Genomic DNA, 18,418 nt, shown 5'->3' on the forward strand with positions numbered 1-18,418 from the left:
TGCACAGAATGGTACACAACTTTTTTTGTCAACTTTACATTCAGCAAAATAAAAAGCAATCTGTGTAAAAAAAAAGAAAAAAAAGAATAATTATCCCCTCATGCAAAGATAGAAGAAAACTAATGCTTTTAAAACCAAATAATATACCAGAGATATCTTGATATTTCTGAACACATTATTTCCTGCGACGCTGTGATACATCTTATTCTCAAACTTTCAAAACACACTGTTAAATGCATTTTTGACTCACCCACCTGATTCTAAGATTTCTTTCCTCTGCATCAAAAATTCATTTGAGGAAGTACTTACATGTCTAAATTTCTTTCTCTGATCTAAAAAATGTATATAAAAAAAAAAGATATTAAAACACTGACAAACAAAAACACACACAGACACACATACACACACAAACTATGAGATATACAGACGTACACACACACACACAAACTCAACCAAACACACCATATGCAAACTGCGTTCAACCCTACATCCCACTCAATCCAACCCTCCTTCATACCATAATCATGCCCAACCCCATTTTCTTTCTCTTATATGTTTTTTTTTCAGGTCGAATATCACTCTCAGGTTAAAAACAAGAAAAAAAAGACATGAAATGGATGAAGCAGTGAACACTACCTTCTCTTGCTCCACAGCCAGGATGCGTGACTGTGACTGATTGGCTGTCTGTTTGTAGCCCTCGTTCCTCTCCTCCAGCAAAGTGTTGCTCTTCTCAACGTATCTGTCACATACATTTGCACATATTCTGGTGTGCTTGATTGTCAGAAACACACATATATCAAGTGAGTCAACAATGTCACTGTCATTGGTTCCGAAACCTGGTTTGGGGGCGCTGTACTGTTGAATGCATCACCAACATTCAGTCAACAATGCAATCCCAATAATCAGCTGAAATTCCAGCATGAAAACCATATGGCAGCATAGAAAGGCTGAGCAGGGCTTTCTTTCGTGTGTGTCCCCATGATGAACTAACAATGACAGTTCCCTGTCGACTGCTGGCACACAAGAGCTCTGCATGTTTCAGGAATAGTGTTACCGCTTGAAGTGGGTAGGTTTTAGAATTGCTTTATTAAATAACGAAGTGGACAGTATGTGACGAATTTCACACGTGATATAATTCCTGACTGAAGGAGCAGTAACATAAGATAACGAACACTGTCCATAGCTTTCCACCAACGCCCCCATCCCCATTACTGATGTCAGAGATCTTAACACTTTACAAACAGGTGTCATTTGCACAACACACTGCCTACATGAGTAGAGCTGACTGACAGCTGCCTTTGAGCGCTCACCATCCGATTCCTGTGTCATTCAGTCAGACTAGCCACACGCACACATGCTCACGTACATTAAGAGTGGATTTTTCTTCAGAATTTTGTCAGGGACAACCCTCTCATTGCAGTCAGCTCTTTTGTGTGCACACCATTTATCATCTCATTTGAATGGCTAGTGTCCAGACCACCACACAAAATCTAGTGGAGGGGGAGTAAAAACTGGCGACTGTGGTTCAATTCCACATCCTCAGATTCTCTCACTTCCTAAGGGGACGTGTTACCACCAGGCCACTACTCCAAAGTGGGAGGGAGGAAGTTCTGCCCCCTTCCCAGACACTTACCCCCCTCCCAACCACACCCACTGTTCAATACAGATTAAAACAAAGCAAGCCACATTCTAAGGAAAAAAGTATGCGCGTGCACACACACACACACACAAAAGAAAAGAAAAAATTAGGGAAGGGGGAATTCACCTCTGATTTTTCTGCAGCAGTTCGGCTATCTTGTCATTCTGCGTTTCAATTTTCTCTCCCCTTTCAAACACTTCTTTCTTCAGCCTCTCGTTCTCCTGCAAACAGGATCACATCAACGACAAATCTTCTTTAATGACATAGAAGTTTACTATAGAAGGGAAATTCTGAGCTATACAAGGTGTTTTTCAAGCTTGATATACATATCCTGTGCAAACCTAATGAAGACCAAATATCTTATAAACAAAAAAAAAGTTGTTTAAAATAATAAAATTTCATACACCAATTGAAGATAATATTCTTTTTTCAATGTCCCATTGTAAATTCTTTATATGAAGAATATGGAACTGACATCAGTGAAATCTACTGACATTTCTTACTGGCAGGAAAGGAGGAGGGGGGGAGGTTGGGGATGGGGGTGGGGGGAGGTCAGTGGGTCAGGGGGAGGGTGTGGGATGAGAGCGATAGAGGCACAGTGAGAGAAAGAGTGAGGGAGAGGGAGATATAGAGGGGGGTGGGGGGGGAGAGGGGGTGAAGGAGAGAAATATAAAGTGAGAGAGGGGAGAGTGAGGCAGAAAGCAACAGAAAGTAAGAGAGTGGATGGCAATACAGAGACGGATAATTTATTCATTAAGGCCATGGCCCCTCATGAAGAGGGTATAGTGAACAAACAATCCACAACAATGAAGTCATACTAATAACAATGCATGTCAGTAAGACAGAAGAGGGAGAGAGAAAGAGGAAGAAGCGAGAGACAGTGTCACCTGTATAATGCGGGTGATGTTGTGAAGCAGAATGCTGGTCTCCATCGTAGGGGCAGGTAATGCAGGATGCTGGGCCCCCTGGGTGTTTATCGTCTCCACCTGATTGTCACACACACACACATGCACATACACATGCACACACACATGCACGCACACACACACGTACATGCACACACACGTACATGAACACATGTCCACACACACACACACATTGAGACTAGGACAGAGGTCATGCTGTATAATAATAGTAATAATAACAACAGCAAAGAAACATTTATATAGAGCACCCCTCCAGCACAGTTTAAAGCTCTATGAACTCCACAAGAAAAGTTTATAATAAAGGTAATCATTCTCTTTGACACAAACATGCATATATACAAATATTCAAATTTTTTTTTAACTATCTATCCATGTATCTACATAAATTACTACAATGACTATTATCAATGTTAACATCATTAAAACTAAAAAAGAATTACAAGTTGTTGAAGTAGCTGCAGTAGTAGAAGCATTATGCAGTCTTGGTATTAACTGAGAACATGAGGGGTCCTTTAAAACTCAAGAGTGCTCAGTGTGGAATTCTTGCAACAAATTCTGAAGATATTTTTTAAATCGCTAGAATCAGGAAATGCTTTGCTTTCTTTTGTCTTCATTTGTTTTTAGTTCTATGCACAGGATTCACAACAAAGACAGTATATACATGACACTGAACAACTCACTCATAAGTATTATATAGTGTATGGCAAAGGGGGATTTGTATACAGGAAAAAACACTGCGATATATTGATTTTTATTGTTGTATGTTATCATTATCATAATAAACCATCACTGATGTCACCATCACTACAATCATCAGTATTATCATCTATCATTATCACCAATCATCACTGGCATCAGAGACCATCATAAACATTTTTTTCCTTTGGGCCTCAGCTGCATGCAAGTCCACTTTTCACTTTTTATACTACTATTATCATCATCATAATCATTTATTATCATCATTATCAAAACATTGTTATCATTATCTTCAATGTGTTGTGGTTTTTACTGTCGTTAGCTTTTCTCAAATACCTTTTCAAGAAGGAAACCTCAGTGTGTGCTTGCAACATCAAAATTTCATCTTGCCATGACTCTCAAACCTTTGTTGTTATAATTCTGCCAGTGATTATCATGGTATGAAGTGGGGTGGGGGTGGGGGGCAAATGGGGGGAAGAGAGGTGGGGTGAGAGTGGTAGTGGTAGAGGTGGTGGTGAGGTATCCAATAAAGTCTCAGGTCTCTATCCTTCCCACTTTTCTCTCCGCCCCCACCCCTTCCCCCCTACTCCAAACCCCTGCCCACCCACACACCCCCAACCCTCCCAACTCCCCTCCCCCACAACTCACCTTGTCCAGAATCCGGTCCACCTTGTCTGACATCTTGCTCACTGCCATTCTCATCTCTGTGTTCTGCTGCCGTGTTTCCGACAGCAACAGCGGCGCCATGGCGTCTGCAGAGGAGGAGGAGGAGGAGGAGGGTAGCACGCCTGCTGTGTTTGGGGTTAGCGTGTGGATTGCTGAGCAGTGTAGGGTTACAAATGCAGGGTCAAGGTCAAGGGGATGTCAAGGTCAAGGGGGTGTCAAGGTAAGGTCAGTCAGGATGCAAGGTCAAGGTAGCAATGCCATTGGGTGCGTGACCATATATGGTGATGGGGACAGGTGATAACGTTCATCACATCAAAAATTACAGGTGTTGATAGTTTGGGTAAGATGTGAGAGGAAATGTGTCATGGTTGGCATGTGACGTGCGATGAAAAGCGCACGCACGCACGCACGCGCGCGTGCACACACACACACACACACACACAAACACACAGGTTGAAATGGATACAAAGCCAGGAAAAAGCCAGGGATTGGGTGAAAGAAAAAAAGAAGAGAAAAACCATATCAGAAAATTTTCATTTCAAAAGTATGCATTTTATGTTTGCAAACATGATCTTTTAGTATCATGAAACAGAATGAAAAGGCATCTTTACAAAATATGTGTGTGTGCATGTGGATGTGCATGTGTGTGTGTGTGCATGTGCGTGTGTGTGTGTGTGTGAGTTTGTGTGCATGTGTGTCAGTGTCTGTGAGTATGTCTGTGGTTTTTTTTTTTGTGTGTGTGTGTAGGTGTGTGTGTGAGTGTGTGTGTGTGTAAGTGTGTGCATGCACATTTGAATGTGTTTGTATATATACTCACAAAATCACACTCAAAGAAAAATAAAAGAAAATAAATTTTCATGACCTGAACTTTTTACAAATCAGCGTTGAATAAACAAAATTATCTTCTTGTGATGCTGACACTTTACAAATTTGCAATAATGCAATACTGTAAAAACATATCACTGTGTGACCTTCACCTTGACCTTGACTTCTGCCTCCACCTCCAATGTTCACAAGGATTTACGTTCCTGGCTGTAACCAGTCGCTATGACCAAGCCTCGCCAAGAAGCACTGCAAGGCCTGAGCTCCACAGCACCAAGAACCCTCAGCTGTTGTGTGATGACCTAACATTGACCTCCAACCTATCAGTTACGTCCAACAGGCACAAAGCCATGGATGCATGTCATGTGAGGCAAGGGAGTTAATCCAGAACACAAACTATTGGTTGATGGCGAAGAGCGAAGGAGGGACAGCAGGTGTGTGCATGACTGCACCACGGAGGGTGAAGCTCACCTGACAAAGGTGTGGTTTGCGGCATGAACCCAGGTGCCTGGGAAGCGGCCATGGGAACCCCGCCCATCTGAACACACACACAGACACACACACCAGTTTGACATCTGATCTGAACACACACACAGACACACACACCAGTTTGACATCTGATCTGAACACACACACAGACACACACCAGTTTGACATCTGATCTGAACACACACACAGACACACACACCAGTTTGACATCTGATCTGAACACACACACAGACACACACACCAGTTTGACATCTGATCTGAACACACACACAGACACACACACCAGTTTGACATCTGATCTGAACACACACACAGACACACACATCAGTTTGACATCTGATCTGAACACACACACAGACACACACCAGTTTGACATCTGATCTGAACACACACACAGACACACACACCAGTTTGACATCTGATCTGAACACACACACAGACACACACCAGTTTGACATCTGATCTGAACACACACACAGACACACACCAGTTTGACATCTGATCTGAACACACACACAGACACACACCAGTTTGACATCTGATCTGAACACACACACACAGACACACACACCAGTTTGACATCTGATCTGAACACACACACAGACACACACACCAGTTTGACATCTGATCTGAACACACACACAGACACACACACCAGTTTGACATCTGATCTGAACACATACACACACACACACACCAGTTTGACATCTGATCTGAACACACACACAGACACACACACCAGTTTGACATCTGATTTGAACACATACACACACACACACACACAGACACCAGTTTGACATCTGATCTGAACACACACACAGACACACACACCAGTTTGACATCTGATTTGAACACACACACAGACACACACACCAGTTTGACATCTGATCTGAACACACACACACACACACACAGACACCAGTTTGACATCTGATCTGAACACACACAGACACCAGTTTGACATCTGATCTGAACACACACAGACACCAGTTTGACATCTGATCTGAACACACACACACGCACACACAGACACCAGTTTGGCATCTGATCTGAACACACACACACACAGACACACACCAGTTTGACATCTGATCTGAGCACACACACAGACACACACCAGTTTGACATCTGATCTGAACACACACACAGAGACACAGACCAGTTTGACATCTGATCTGAACACACACACAGACACACACACCAGTTTGACATATGACATTGTTGCTTATACTATCATCCAGGCGATCACACGGGGCCATGTCAAGACTATCCAACTAAATAAAAAATTCAACCATGTCAAACACAAAACTCTCACACATTCGAAAACACACACACACACATACACAAAACAATTGAAAGCATGTGTGTGTGTGTGTGTGTGTGTGTGTGTGTGTGTGTGTGTGTGTGTGTGTGTGTGTGTATGTGCATGTAATAAAAAAAAAAAGAAAAGCAAAAAGAAAGGTGTAATGGATTGGGAAGGCAGAAAAAGCTTGACAGTAGTGAAGGAGGAAAAGGCGGAAGCAAAGACAGTAAAAGAGAAAAGGACACACAATTTCCAGAGGATGGGGTTGCTACAAACAACCTATTCAAACAGCACTGACTTCTTTAGTCCTCAACAACTCCAACCTGCTCTTCATTCTTGAAGTGACTAGTCTGCATGAGAGAGAGAGAGTGTGTGTGTGTGTTTGTGTTTTAAATCATATGTTTTTTTCCGGTCTGATCTCTATTAATAAAATAGTTTACAGATGTATAGTTCATAATTTGTGACATACCCATTTCAGGATATTGCATTCCATGTATCTTCTATATTTGGAATGTTGTTTTGTTGTTGTTGGTTGTTTTTGTGTGTGTGTGTGAGTGTGTGTGTGTGTTTTACAAGGCCACAACAAAATTTTTCATGTGAGAAACTACAGTACACTTCCCTTGACTTCCTGTGACTGACACAATAATTGTGGCACAACCAACACTCACCTGTTGCTGCTGCATGGCCAGTAGCTGTTGTTGTTGTTGTAGCAGTGTTGGCTGAGGCTGGAACACCGCCAGCTGCTGAGCACCTGGCAGATCTGGACATGACAGCAGACAGGTCATTCTTCTCACTCTTTCAACCCTCTATCACCTCCTGATTCTGCTCTCTCTCTTCTCCTTTCACTCTTTCAACCCCTCTGTCACTCCTAAATCTTCTCTCTCTTCTCCTCTCACTCTTTCTATCACCATCCTGATTCTTCTCTCTTCTCCTTGATAACCGAATGGTTAAAGCGTTGGGCTTTCAATATGAGGGTCTGGGGATCGAATCTCAGTGACAGCACCTGGTGGGTAAAGGGTGGAGATTTTTCTGATCTCCCAGGTCAACATATGTGCAGACCTGCTAGTGCCTGAACCCCCTTCGTGTGTATATGCACGCAGAAGATCAAATAAGCATGTTAACCCCTAGGCTGCCTGCATGACGAGATAACTCGTCATCGAAATATTCTGACTTTTCCCTGGTTTGCGTTCACTTCCTTGGCAAAAGTAGTGGTAGCTTTAGCCTGGGGAATCTCTCTAGATTCTATTCATAGCTAGAAACCCCATCTACGTCATGAAGCAGTCCTTTATTTGAACGTTTTGGTTGGGTCACTGTCCAAGTGTTTGCCTGACTTCTCTCCTCGCTCGCTCAACAAAATGTCGGACTGATGCCGTGCTCAAGACATGCGATCGTGACGAACTAAATCAACCATGATTTCTTTCTTTGGCTGATGCTCAGAAAGAATTGAAGCGTAAATTCGAAGGAGAAGATAGAGATGAACATTTATAGGACGATCTGATAGAAATAAAGGGAGTAATCAAGAGAGTGGCCAAGATGCGACTGTCAGTGAGTGATGCCGGCTGTACAGATGTTAGCAGACGACAGAAGATGACCGAATTAGCAGCAGAGCGATATTCTTGGCACGCAGCCAACACGGTCAGATGAGAACTGAATCAAGTGACCGTGTGAGAGGGGTGAGGAGGAGGGGGGTGGAAACTGAGGGGGCGTGGCCTCACATCCATCTTATCACTTGGAGAAGTCACAATGTATTGTGTATCTATCTCTTAAAAAAAAAATATATATATATATTGTGGTTGTTCTAGTATGATTTTGTGTTTGCAGATATCCATTTGTCCAGAAAATATGATGTTTTTGTGCAAATTACCTGACTAATGTTTGTAATTAACAAGTTGAAAATGTGACAAAAAACAAAACACTGATTTCAAAACAACAGCATGTCACTAAAAATATATAAAATGGAGAAACAGCATGTGTTTTGTATTCTTTATTCATTTACCTTTCAGAAAATATATACTTTTATGGGTCTTTCTCCAATAACAAAGAGCACAGAATTTTTGGAAAATTTATACCCGTTTTTTGTGAAAAAACCCTGGCAAATAGATTTCACTTAAATCTTATTTTCCTGGCAGCGAAAGGGTTAAAGATCCTGTAATCCATGTAAGCATTCAGTGGGTTATGGAAACAAGAACATACCCAGCATGCACACCCCCGAAAACGGAGTATGGCTGCCTACATGGCAGGGTAAATAAAAAATGGTCACACACGTAAAATATTACATGTCTGTCTGGGTGTGTGTGTGTGCATGCCTGAAATCTGATTGAATGACACAGGAAAGAATGATAAGCACCCAGTGGCAGCCATCAGTCGGCTCTACCCCGCCTCTCACTCTTTCAATCTATCACCTCATTCTTCTCTCTCTTCTACTCTCACTCTTTCAACCCTCTATCAGCCACTGTTTGCAATGTTCTTTCCTGTTTTATTTTGGAAATGCATGGGAAACACAAGGGGTTGAAAACACAAGATTATTTATTAATTGAAATTAGATAACGACTTGTTGAGTGTTTTACCCAAGACTGGCATGCAGCTTTCTATAATGATGAATTCACACACACACACACACACACACACACACACACACACACACCCCACACATACAAACACCAGCACTCCTACATGCACATAGCCACACACACACACAACGCAGCACAACTCACTCTGCAAAAATGCCGGCTGAGCAGAAGGAACACCCTGCATGCCCAAGGGGGCCGCCATGGGTGGTTGAGCCATCGGCTGAGCATACGGCTGAGCGACCGGTTCCCCAACCGGGTGGGTCTGAGCATGAGCCATGGTGGGCTGGGGGTGGGGGTTGGAGTGGGGGGCGGCGTGAGGTTTGGTCGGCAGCTGGGGTTTGGAGGTGGAGGGCTGCGGGGAGGGCTGGGAAGATACAAGATACAATAACACTTAGTTATCTCTGAAAGAGAAGTGGTTGACATGTGACATACAAGATACAAGGTACGACACCACTTAACCTATTTCAAGCCATGCACAAATCACAAGTGCATTCATATCATCGAAGTGACAAGGTATGTTAGAATGATACAATCATTGTTCTCTATTTTTTGCAATCTGTTGACTGTTGTGTGAGTTGTTTATCTTCTCCATGCAGCTTCCTGTTACATGCTTTTGATTTGTTGTTTTTTACACACAGAGAACTCACAGCTGTGGCTCCACAGTCAAAGCCTCATTCATGTTAAGTGTCAAAGACTGAATTCCTTATTTCACTCATTTGTATACCCTACTGATAACAATCCTATTGATAACAATCATTCCCAATCTATTTAAAGATCTGCTTTGGTCTCCCTTTTTTGACTCACTTGTGTAAACAAAGTGAGTCTATGTTTTAACCAGGTGTTCAGTTGTCTCTGTGTGTGTGTGTGTGTGTGTGTGTGTGTGTGTGTGGTAAACTTTAACATTGCCATTTTCTCTGCAAATACTTTGTCAGTTGACACCAAATTTGGCATAAAAATAGGAAAAATTCAGTTCTTTCCAGTCATCTTGTTTAAAACAATATTACACCTTTGGGATGGGCACAAAAAAACAAACAAAAAAAAGAAGCCGAATTATATGCAAACTGAATTTACTGTTATATTTATATATTTTTTATTCTCTAAACTTGGCACTTTGATCTGATATTCTGACACAACAACAAGAGCAGTCATTTTTTTTAATCATTTTTTGTTCAAACAGGAACTTCTTTTGTTAAGCATGGGAGTTATATTTATTTTGCATGTCTTTGGTGCAAATAGTAAAAAAGGGAAATTAATCTGCAATTAATGCTAGGGGGCTTAATTTGCTTTAAACTGATCTTTCTCATCTTAAACATTATATTTTGAAATTATACTCAATACATAAAAAGCTTGTGTGTTTTACTCTCAGTGTACAGGGCTTTCACTATGTTCATTCACCCAAGTGGTCTTTTTCGGAAAATACTAAAATCAATACGACGAGTGGACTTTTTAGATCTATTGGCTGAGCCCTGAAGGTCATGGGCAAAAATCAATTGCGTACACATATTTATAGATATTCAAAGCACATGCTCATATTCTTCGCGAACACGAACGACGCCATTTTGTTTCAAGTTGTTGACTTGCCCATTCAATCCTATATTCAACCGACAATACACGATAACATGTGACAGAAAGTTGGAGAAGGAGACCGTTAAATATTTATTCAGAGAAAGATTTGTGAACGCCTCATCACTTACTGGATTATGCCCCAAACTGCCATAAAAATATCCACAGAATCAGTCGGAATTCACAGTTAAAAATAATAAACCATGAGAGTTAATACCCTTGAATTGATGAAACGTAAAAATTTCCAGTCTTGACTTTTCTCAAAATGAAGTCCTTTTCACTTCATACGACGTTTAGAAGTACTTGTACTTGGCTCTACATGTTATTAGTTTAACAAAATACTCATTTTTCATATCAACTTTAAAACTAGAATGAACATAAAAGAGAAATTGAATCGACCGTGTCAACCGGGTGTAACTAAACTTGTGCATCTATCTAGATCCAGAGAAAACGGCTAAATGTTGCAGGGATAGCCATGTCTCCTTTACCGCGGACTTGAAAAGAATTTTTAATTGCCCTTAAAGATTTTTTTAATGCCCAAGATACACCAGAATAACATGATTTAAACAGCGTTCTTACTGCGAATACCGCAATCGATTTATCGCCCTTTAAAAAAGCATGTTTAAATATTATATTTTTGAACGTCAGGTATGGAGCCCCGATAGTGTAATGGGTAAGACAGTTTCTTCTCACCTGAACACGTGGGGTTCAAATCTGCCGGGTTTTTTTTTTCTTTTCCTTTTAACCCGAAGCTTTATAACAAATACAGAACACATTTTTCTTCTTCTTCTTCTTCTTCTGCGTTCGTGGGCTGCAACTCCCATGTTCACTCGTATGCACACGAGTGGGCTTTTACGTGTATGACCGTTTTTACCCCGCCATGTAGGCAGCCATACTCCGCTTTCGGGCATGTGCATGCTGGGTATGTTCTTGTTTCCATAACCCACTGAACGCTGACATGGATTACAGGATCTTTAACGTGCGTATCTGATCTTCTGTTTGCATATACACATGAAGGGGATTCTGGCACTAGCAGGTCTGCACATGTGTTGACCTGGGAGATCGGAAAAATCTCCTCCCTTTACCCACCAGGCGCTGTCACCGTGATTCGAACCCAGGACTCTCAGATTGAAAGTCCAACGCTTTAACCACTTGGCTATTGCGCCAGTCAAGAACACATTTTAACGATTAGATTTTTTTAAAGTGTATCACAAGTGAGTCTTGAAGGCCTTGCCTCTCTTGTTTCTAAATGTAAAGAGTTGCACTGAACTTTTGAGCCATGAAATAGGTCACCTCAATGCATCTAAGTTTACCATCTGGGCTCTGGGGCTGGTATTGTCAGTTGTGTGTGTGTGTGTGTGTGTGTGTGTGTGTGTGTGTGTGTGTGTGTGAGTGTGCGCGCGCATGTGAACATGTGTGCGTGTGTGTATGCATGTGAGTGTGTATACCAAGAAAGTGTCTCTGAAAATTAATGCACTGTTGGTCTCCATGATCAGCACTTCAATGTGCTTCATGTTCAGTAATTTGTGACACTGATATTTCCCAGAAAAGAAATAAAACTGTAGAAAGAGATAAAGCCTGGAGAGAAAGAGAGAGAGAGGGATGGGGAGGGGTTAGAGAGAGAGAGGGACGGGGAGGGGTTAGAGACAGAGAGGGACGGGGAGGGGTTAGAGAGAGAGAGGGATGGGGAGGGGTTAGAGAGAGAGAGGGACGGGGAGGGGTTAGAGAGAGAGAGAGAGAGGGAAGGAATGAGAGAAAAGCTTCAACATAAAAGAATCCACAACAACAAAAGGAATTTCCCTGGCAAAATTCTGAAGAAAAAATCTGCCCAAATGTACATGTGTGTGTTTCACATGACTGTAGCCTAAGTGAATGACACAGGAAATGAATGATAAGTGCCTAAAGGCAACTGTTAGTCAATATACCCTGGTTAGCAACCTGTTGTTCAAATCAACTGTTAGTCAATATACCCTGGTTAGCAACCTGTTGTTCAAATCAACTGTTTGTCAACTATACCCTGGTTAGCAACCTGTTGTTCAAATGAAACCACATTCGTAAAGCACTTAGACTTTGGTCTCTTACTAAAGACAGGTGTTATGACCAAAGGTAGGTGCAATACGTAATAATAATTTTGGTTAATTCAGCATCCTTGTTTTGACATGGATACACAATGAACATGTCATGGGGTATTCTGTCCTTAAGATATTCTTTTTACTGTTTTTCCGGAATCATGCACAGCAGCAAATGGCATATCAAACTGTCTTAAACCTGCAGAACTTAATGGAACATGATTATATAAACAAGAAAACACTTAGAAAGGCATTCACTTGCTAATCTGGCAACAATCTTGAAATGGAACAAAATGTTTGCTGATCCAGAAGTGGATGAAATCATTGGGTTTAAATTTTTTTTATACATTTTTATTCAATCAACATTTTACAAATAAACAACTTAGAAATCAAGAGAAAACATACCAAAAGATCACTCATTACGAGGACTAACTGAGCTTGATTCCAGTATGCATTATTCAAATGAGGAGCAATGGTCAAAGGTGGAGTTTTTTCCCATCCCCAGGGTCAACATATGCATGCAGACCTGCTAGCACCTGAACCTTTGTGTGTACACATATGCAGAAGATCAAATACACACATTATATATAAAAAATTCCTTGTCAGAATTCAGTGGGCTATGGAAAAACATAACCCAGCACACACATCTGAGTGTGACTGCCTACATGATGGGGTAAAAGTGGTCAAACATGTACACTTGTACAAACAAGTGAATGCGACAGTTGCAGCCCATGACCACAGAAGATGATGTGTACAAAACTCACCGGTTCCTCTTCACTGTCAGGCTGTGCTGGGACAGCACCGGACATGCTGGGTAACATGGGTTGTCCCATCTTAGCCATCCGTGATATCAACTTGGCTTTGTCCGACTTGGGCGACTGTAGGACACAGTGTCATTCATATATATATATATATATATATATTTTTATTATATAATATGTAATGTGCCTTGAACTTTACTGTGTTACCGGGAAGAGCAGAATAAATAAACTATTATCATTATTATTATCATCATCATTATTTTTTTCACTATTATTTCCACTATCATCATCATCATTATGATGATGATGTAAGCTTCCAAGGAAATTAGCATTTAGAATGTGGTTACAATTGCCTTTTTTTTTCTTTTTTTACACGAGTGGTTTGCAAATTCTGCACCAAGAATAAGATTTGTGGCAAATCTGGTGACAGATTAATCAAAACTCAAACATAAATTCTGCAGCATTTCATGGTAAGTATCAAGAAGACCTGAAAGAGTGTCAGGGCTGCCAACCCCTAAGGATATTCATTATCACAGTACTGTGTGACTAATCAAATTCTGGCTTAAAAGAAAGACAGGACGGGCGGTGTCTGACAGTGAAAGGAAGGTAACTCCAGGTGTGGCTGCAGAAAGGGGGCAGTATCTGTGGCCATGGTGACTGTAGTCACTCTGCAGGCAGGGAGCAGAAATACACAACAACCAGCTGGAAAGTAGTGAGAGCCTGCAGTGACGTCAACCTGGAAACAGTTCTGAGAGCAGTAGTGAATAACCAGCTGGAATGTAGTGAGAGCCTGCAGTGATGTCAACCTGGAAACAGTTCTGACAGCAGTAGTGAATAACCAGCTGGAAAGTAGTGAGAGCCTGCAGTGACGTCAACCTGGAAACAGTTCTGAGAGCAGTAGTGAATAACCAGCTGGAATGTAGTGAGAGCCTGCAGTGACGTCAACCTGGAAACAGTTCTGAGAGCAGTAGTGAGGGGGCTGCATTATGTCAAAATACTGCAGCAGACACAAATATGTTTTGTACAGGGTTCTGCACTTGACAGAAAGCAGTAGAGATGTTGAAGAAGTGATTTACAGCTTTTTTTTTATTTTTATTTTTTTAATGCTATGAGAGTGATCCAAGCTGCTCATTTCTGGGTGCGCTGGAGTAGAAGAGTAACAGTGTACTATGATCCTATGAAAATGTATTGCAGAGTCAGGTGTCATCAACATACAGGGAGACAACCGGGTTTTCTGAAACAGCCTCTGTCAGGAATGGTCTCAGTGTCGATGTGATGGAGCCCCACGCTGACAGCACAATTCAGCCATGTAAGGCTTCAGGTACATGTTGGCATCTAGGAGAAAGCCAAGATCTTAGGAAGAAGGTGGCAGAATGGCTAAGATGTTCATCTGCCAATACAGAGTCCATAAGGGTCTGGCTTTGAATCCTGCTCTTGCCATTTCTCCCAAATTTGACTGGAAAATCAAACCAAGTGTCTAGTCATCCGGATCAGATGATAAACCACGGTCCTGTGTGCAACATGCACTTGGCGCGCTGAAAAAAAGCCATGGTAACAAAATTCTGGAGAAGGAATCCCCTCTGATAGGCACACAATTATATATCAGGCATCAGATTTGGAAATTGTGATCGAGTCTGAAAGGTGGGGGCCTGGGGGCCGCAGAAGGCCCCCAGTGGGGGTCCATGGGGCAACGCCCCTGGTGGGGGTCTGAAGTTTTTCTCTATTTCAAACCATGAAATCTGCACTTGAGGGCCACCAATGCCTCTGAGGTATTCCAACCCATAGAAGACAAAAATCAGTCCAATTCTTCCTAATCTGAAGTGTTTCTGCTTTCAAACCTGTAAAGGTCAGCCTTGGGGACATGATTTTCAAAATCTTGTCTCGTGCGTGTGTGTGTGTGTGTGTGTGTGTGTGTGTGTGTTTTCAATGCAACTCTATGTGTGCATGTATGTACATGCTTTAAATACAACTGTGTGTGTGTTAAACTCTTTGTGTGAGTTAGTGAGTGAATGAGTGAGTGAGTGAGAGAGAGAGAGAAAGAGAGAGAGAGAGAGAGAGAGAGAGAGAGAGAGAGAGTGTGTGTGTGTGTGTGTGTGTGTGTGTGTGTGTGTGTGTGTGTGTGTGTGTGTGTGTGTGTGTGTGTGTGTGTGTGTGTGTGTGTGTGTGTGTGTGTGTGTGTGTGTGTGTGTGTGTGTGTGTGTGCCTGTCTGAGGCTGGGGAATTGTCCAGGAGAGTTTCCTCTGAAAATGGCTGGGGTCCAGGGTGGAAAAGCCCCATGGCCGAAAATGAAATTAGTGATTTTTAAGAGGTTTGGGGCTCTTTGTGTGTGTGTGTGTGTGTGTGTGTGTGTGTGTGTGTGTGTGTGTGTGGTGTTTGCAAGAAAAATGTACTTAGCACACAAGTTTGCACGGTACCATTAAAACTGATATCTGGTCTATTCAGATGTAGTCTCCATTCCACAAACAGGCATGTGTGTTGGTTGAGGAAAGAAAGGGGGAAGTGGAATGACTGGAGGGAGGAGGGGGTGTGGGTATGTGGCTGGTTATATTACTTTCAGCAGTCAAGGATTCTCAGTTAGAGCTAGTGGTCAGTGTTCCAAGCCTGAACTCTCTGTGTGTGTATGTGTGTGTGTGTGTGTGTGTGTGTGTGTGTGTGAGTGTGTGTTCAACTAAACTGTGTGTGAGGGAGAAAGAGAGAGAGAGCAAGCGAGTGTGAGTGCGCACATGCATGTGTGTATGTGTGGTTTCAATTCAACTGTGTGTAAACAAGTGAGAGAGAGAGAGAGAGGGAGAGGGAGGCAGACAGAGAGAAAAAGAGGAGAGAAGGTGGGAGGTAAGAATGCAAGTTGTATTTGTGCATGTGTAGGCACTGCTTTCAAATTCAATAGATCTCTCTCTCCATGTGTGTGTGTGTGTGTGTGTGTGTGTGTGTGTGTTCAATACAACACTGTGTATATGCGTGAAAGAGAGAGAGAGAGACAGACAAACAGACAGAGAGAAAGACAGAAAGAGGGAGAGAGGGACAGACAGAGAGAGAGGGGGAAAGGTGGGAGGAAAAAGTGCAAGTTTATACGCGTGCATGTATGTGCATTGCTTTAAATACAATTCTCTGTGTGTGCGTGTGTGTATGTTCAAGAAAGAGAGAGGGAGAGAGAGAGAGAGAGAGAGTGTGCGTGTGTGTGTGTTTGTGCGCGTATGGAGATGTGTGACTTATTAAGCTCTTTGTGATTGTGTGAGCGCTCATATGTGTGCACATGTGCAAGCGTGAAGGAGAGAGCGAGAAAATAAAAATCAGAGTGTGTATACCTGAGCACATTCATGTGATTTTTTTTTTTACAAAGAGTGTGTGGGTGTGTAACTTTGTTAATCTGGCTCATAGTCATAGATCTCAGATCTAAATAAACTGACTCTTGCCATGAACTGTATGTACTGCAACCTGGCTTTGTCAGAAAAAGCACTGACATCAATTGCTACAAAGTTTGTTTCAATGGCAACAATGTTACATTGTGCATCAGTAAAGTGGCAAACATTTGCAGCTTTTGCTGAAGTGAACAGCCCTGGGTCAAGCAGTTGTACCCAGTTGTACTAGGGGCTTGACAGGGATGGAAATCACAGAAAGGTGTTTACTGTGTTTACTGCCAAGGTGTTTACTGTGTTTACTGTGTTATGTGCATGCTGTGCATGCGCGCAGGTTTGTGTGTGTGTGCATGCGCTCACCGCATGTCTGTGCGTGTGTGTGTGTGATCGTCCACATGTGTGTGCACGGCATGTGCACGCGTGCGTGCTTTTTACAGTGATATCAATGCATGCCATGAAGGGATCGCCTTTTGTTACTGGCATTTTGACATCTTCAATTGACAGGAAACTTTTTGCCTTTGATTTTGGTGCTCTGACAAGTCACTGGATTGCCTCTCAAGGGGTCAACAAACTACGCTTTCAAAAGAGCATTCCGTTTTCACTTTTGACAGATCATTGGCAAATGATATAGAATGGCCCATCAGTTTTTGGCTTCCCCCCTCCCCCCCCCCAAAAAAAACGGACGCTTAGTTTTTTATGTTAATCTGAAAACAGATTTCCGTGATAAGATGGAAGAGTTGCACCCATACAATCTGACACCAATTGCACTTGGTCTTGCCCATGGCATCAATTTTGTGATTGGCATCGCCTACCCGTAAAGTTATTTTTTTGTTCTTCACTTCTGATTTCACGGTCTCATCTTGCCAAGCCTTGCTCCACTATTTTTCACTCCTTTGTCGATCTCTGCTGCAAAAATCTTATTATCCTTTGTGAGTTTTCTCATTTTGTTGATGATCGAAGATGATCGACGAAATCAGGTATCTTTGCAAGTCGTGAAGCCTGCGAGTGAAAGTTGTGAAATCGCGACCGAATACGGATAAAGCTGAATGATGACAGAGGAGCAACGGAACACTTATTCTCAATTGGTTTGCTTATCCAAACATAGGGCATTTTAGCAAACGCTGTGTGTCTGTCTTGTCGATCGGTTGGACAACGTTTGTGCAACCTTCGTCGGTCGGAAAAAAACCTCACCCCTGCCCCAGTCCCCCTCCAATTTTCTCAACGGATTTACGCGAATCTGAAGAATGGCCTCTGGAACCAATTTTCGGTTGGAAATCCGACTATAGTCGGAAAAATCTCATGCCTGTATATGCATACACTCAAGGCCTGACTAAGCGCACTGGGTTATGCTACTGATAAGGAATCTGCCAAGCAGATGTGGTGTAGCATATATGGACTTGTCTGAATGCAGTGACGCCTCCTTGAAAAATTGAAACTGAGACAGCAATCACAATGTTCTTGGTTTGGCCAAATGCTTTGCAGATTGGCAGACAAGGCATTTCTATTTCCGGCATGCTTCACAAAATGACTTTAACCCTTTGAGCCCTGAATTCCTGAG

At 42.2% G+C, this 18,418-nt stretch overlaps 1 protein-coding gene across 4 annotated transcripts in view; it reads right to left on the reverse strand.

The window, feature by feature from the left end:
* LOC143289804 (FK506-binding protein 15-like) overlaps window positions 1-18,418 on the reverse strand; it is a 62,117-nt gene that overhangs the window by 30,795 nt on the left and 12,904 nt on the right. For 2 of the 4 annotated variants that reach the window (XM_076598961.1, XM_076598958.1), the window contains exons 11-18: window positions 13,508-13,621; window positions 9,256-9,475; window positions 7,210-7,301; window positions 5,221-5,287; window positions 3,910-4,079; window positions 2,527-2,625; window positions 1,766-1,860; window positions 637-739 (exon numbers count right to left, since the gene is read on the reverse strand). In XM_076598961.1, the coding sequence (XP_076455076.1) occupies window positions 637-739; window positions 1,766-1,860; window positions 2,527-2,625; window positions 3,910-4,079; window positions 5,221-5,287; window positions 7,210-7,301; window positions 9,256-9,475; window positions 13,508-13,621 (960 nt within the window). The remainder of the gene's footprint in view (window positions 1-636; window positions 740-1,765; window positions 1,861-2,526; window positions 2,626-3,909; window positions 4,080-5,220; window positions 5,288-7,209; window positions 7,302-9,255; window positions 9,476-13,507; window positions 13,622-18,418) is intronic. The other 2 variants (XM_076598962.1, XM_076598960.1) reach the window with 2 other exon arrangements.

Source organism: Babylonia areolata, chromosome 14, assembly GCF_041734735.1.
Source record: "Babylonia areolata isolate BAREFJ2019XMU chromosome 14, ASM4173473v1, whole genome shotgun sequence".
Taxonomy (NCBI): domain Eukaryota; kingdom Metazoa; phylum Mollusca; class Gastropoda; order Neogastropoda; family Buccinidae; genus Babylonia; species Babylonia areolata.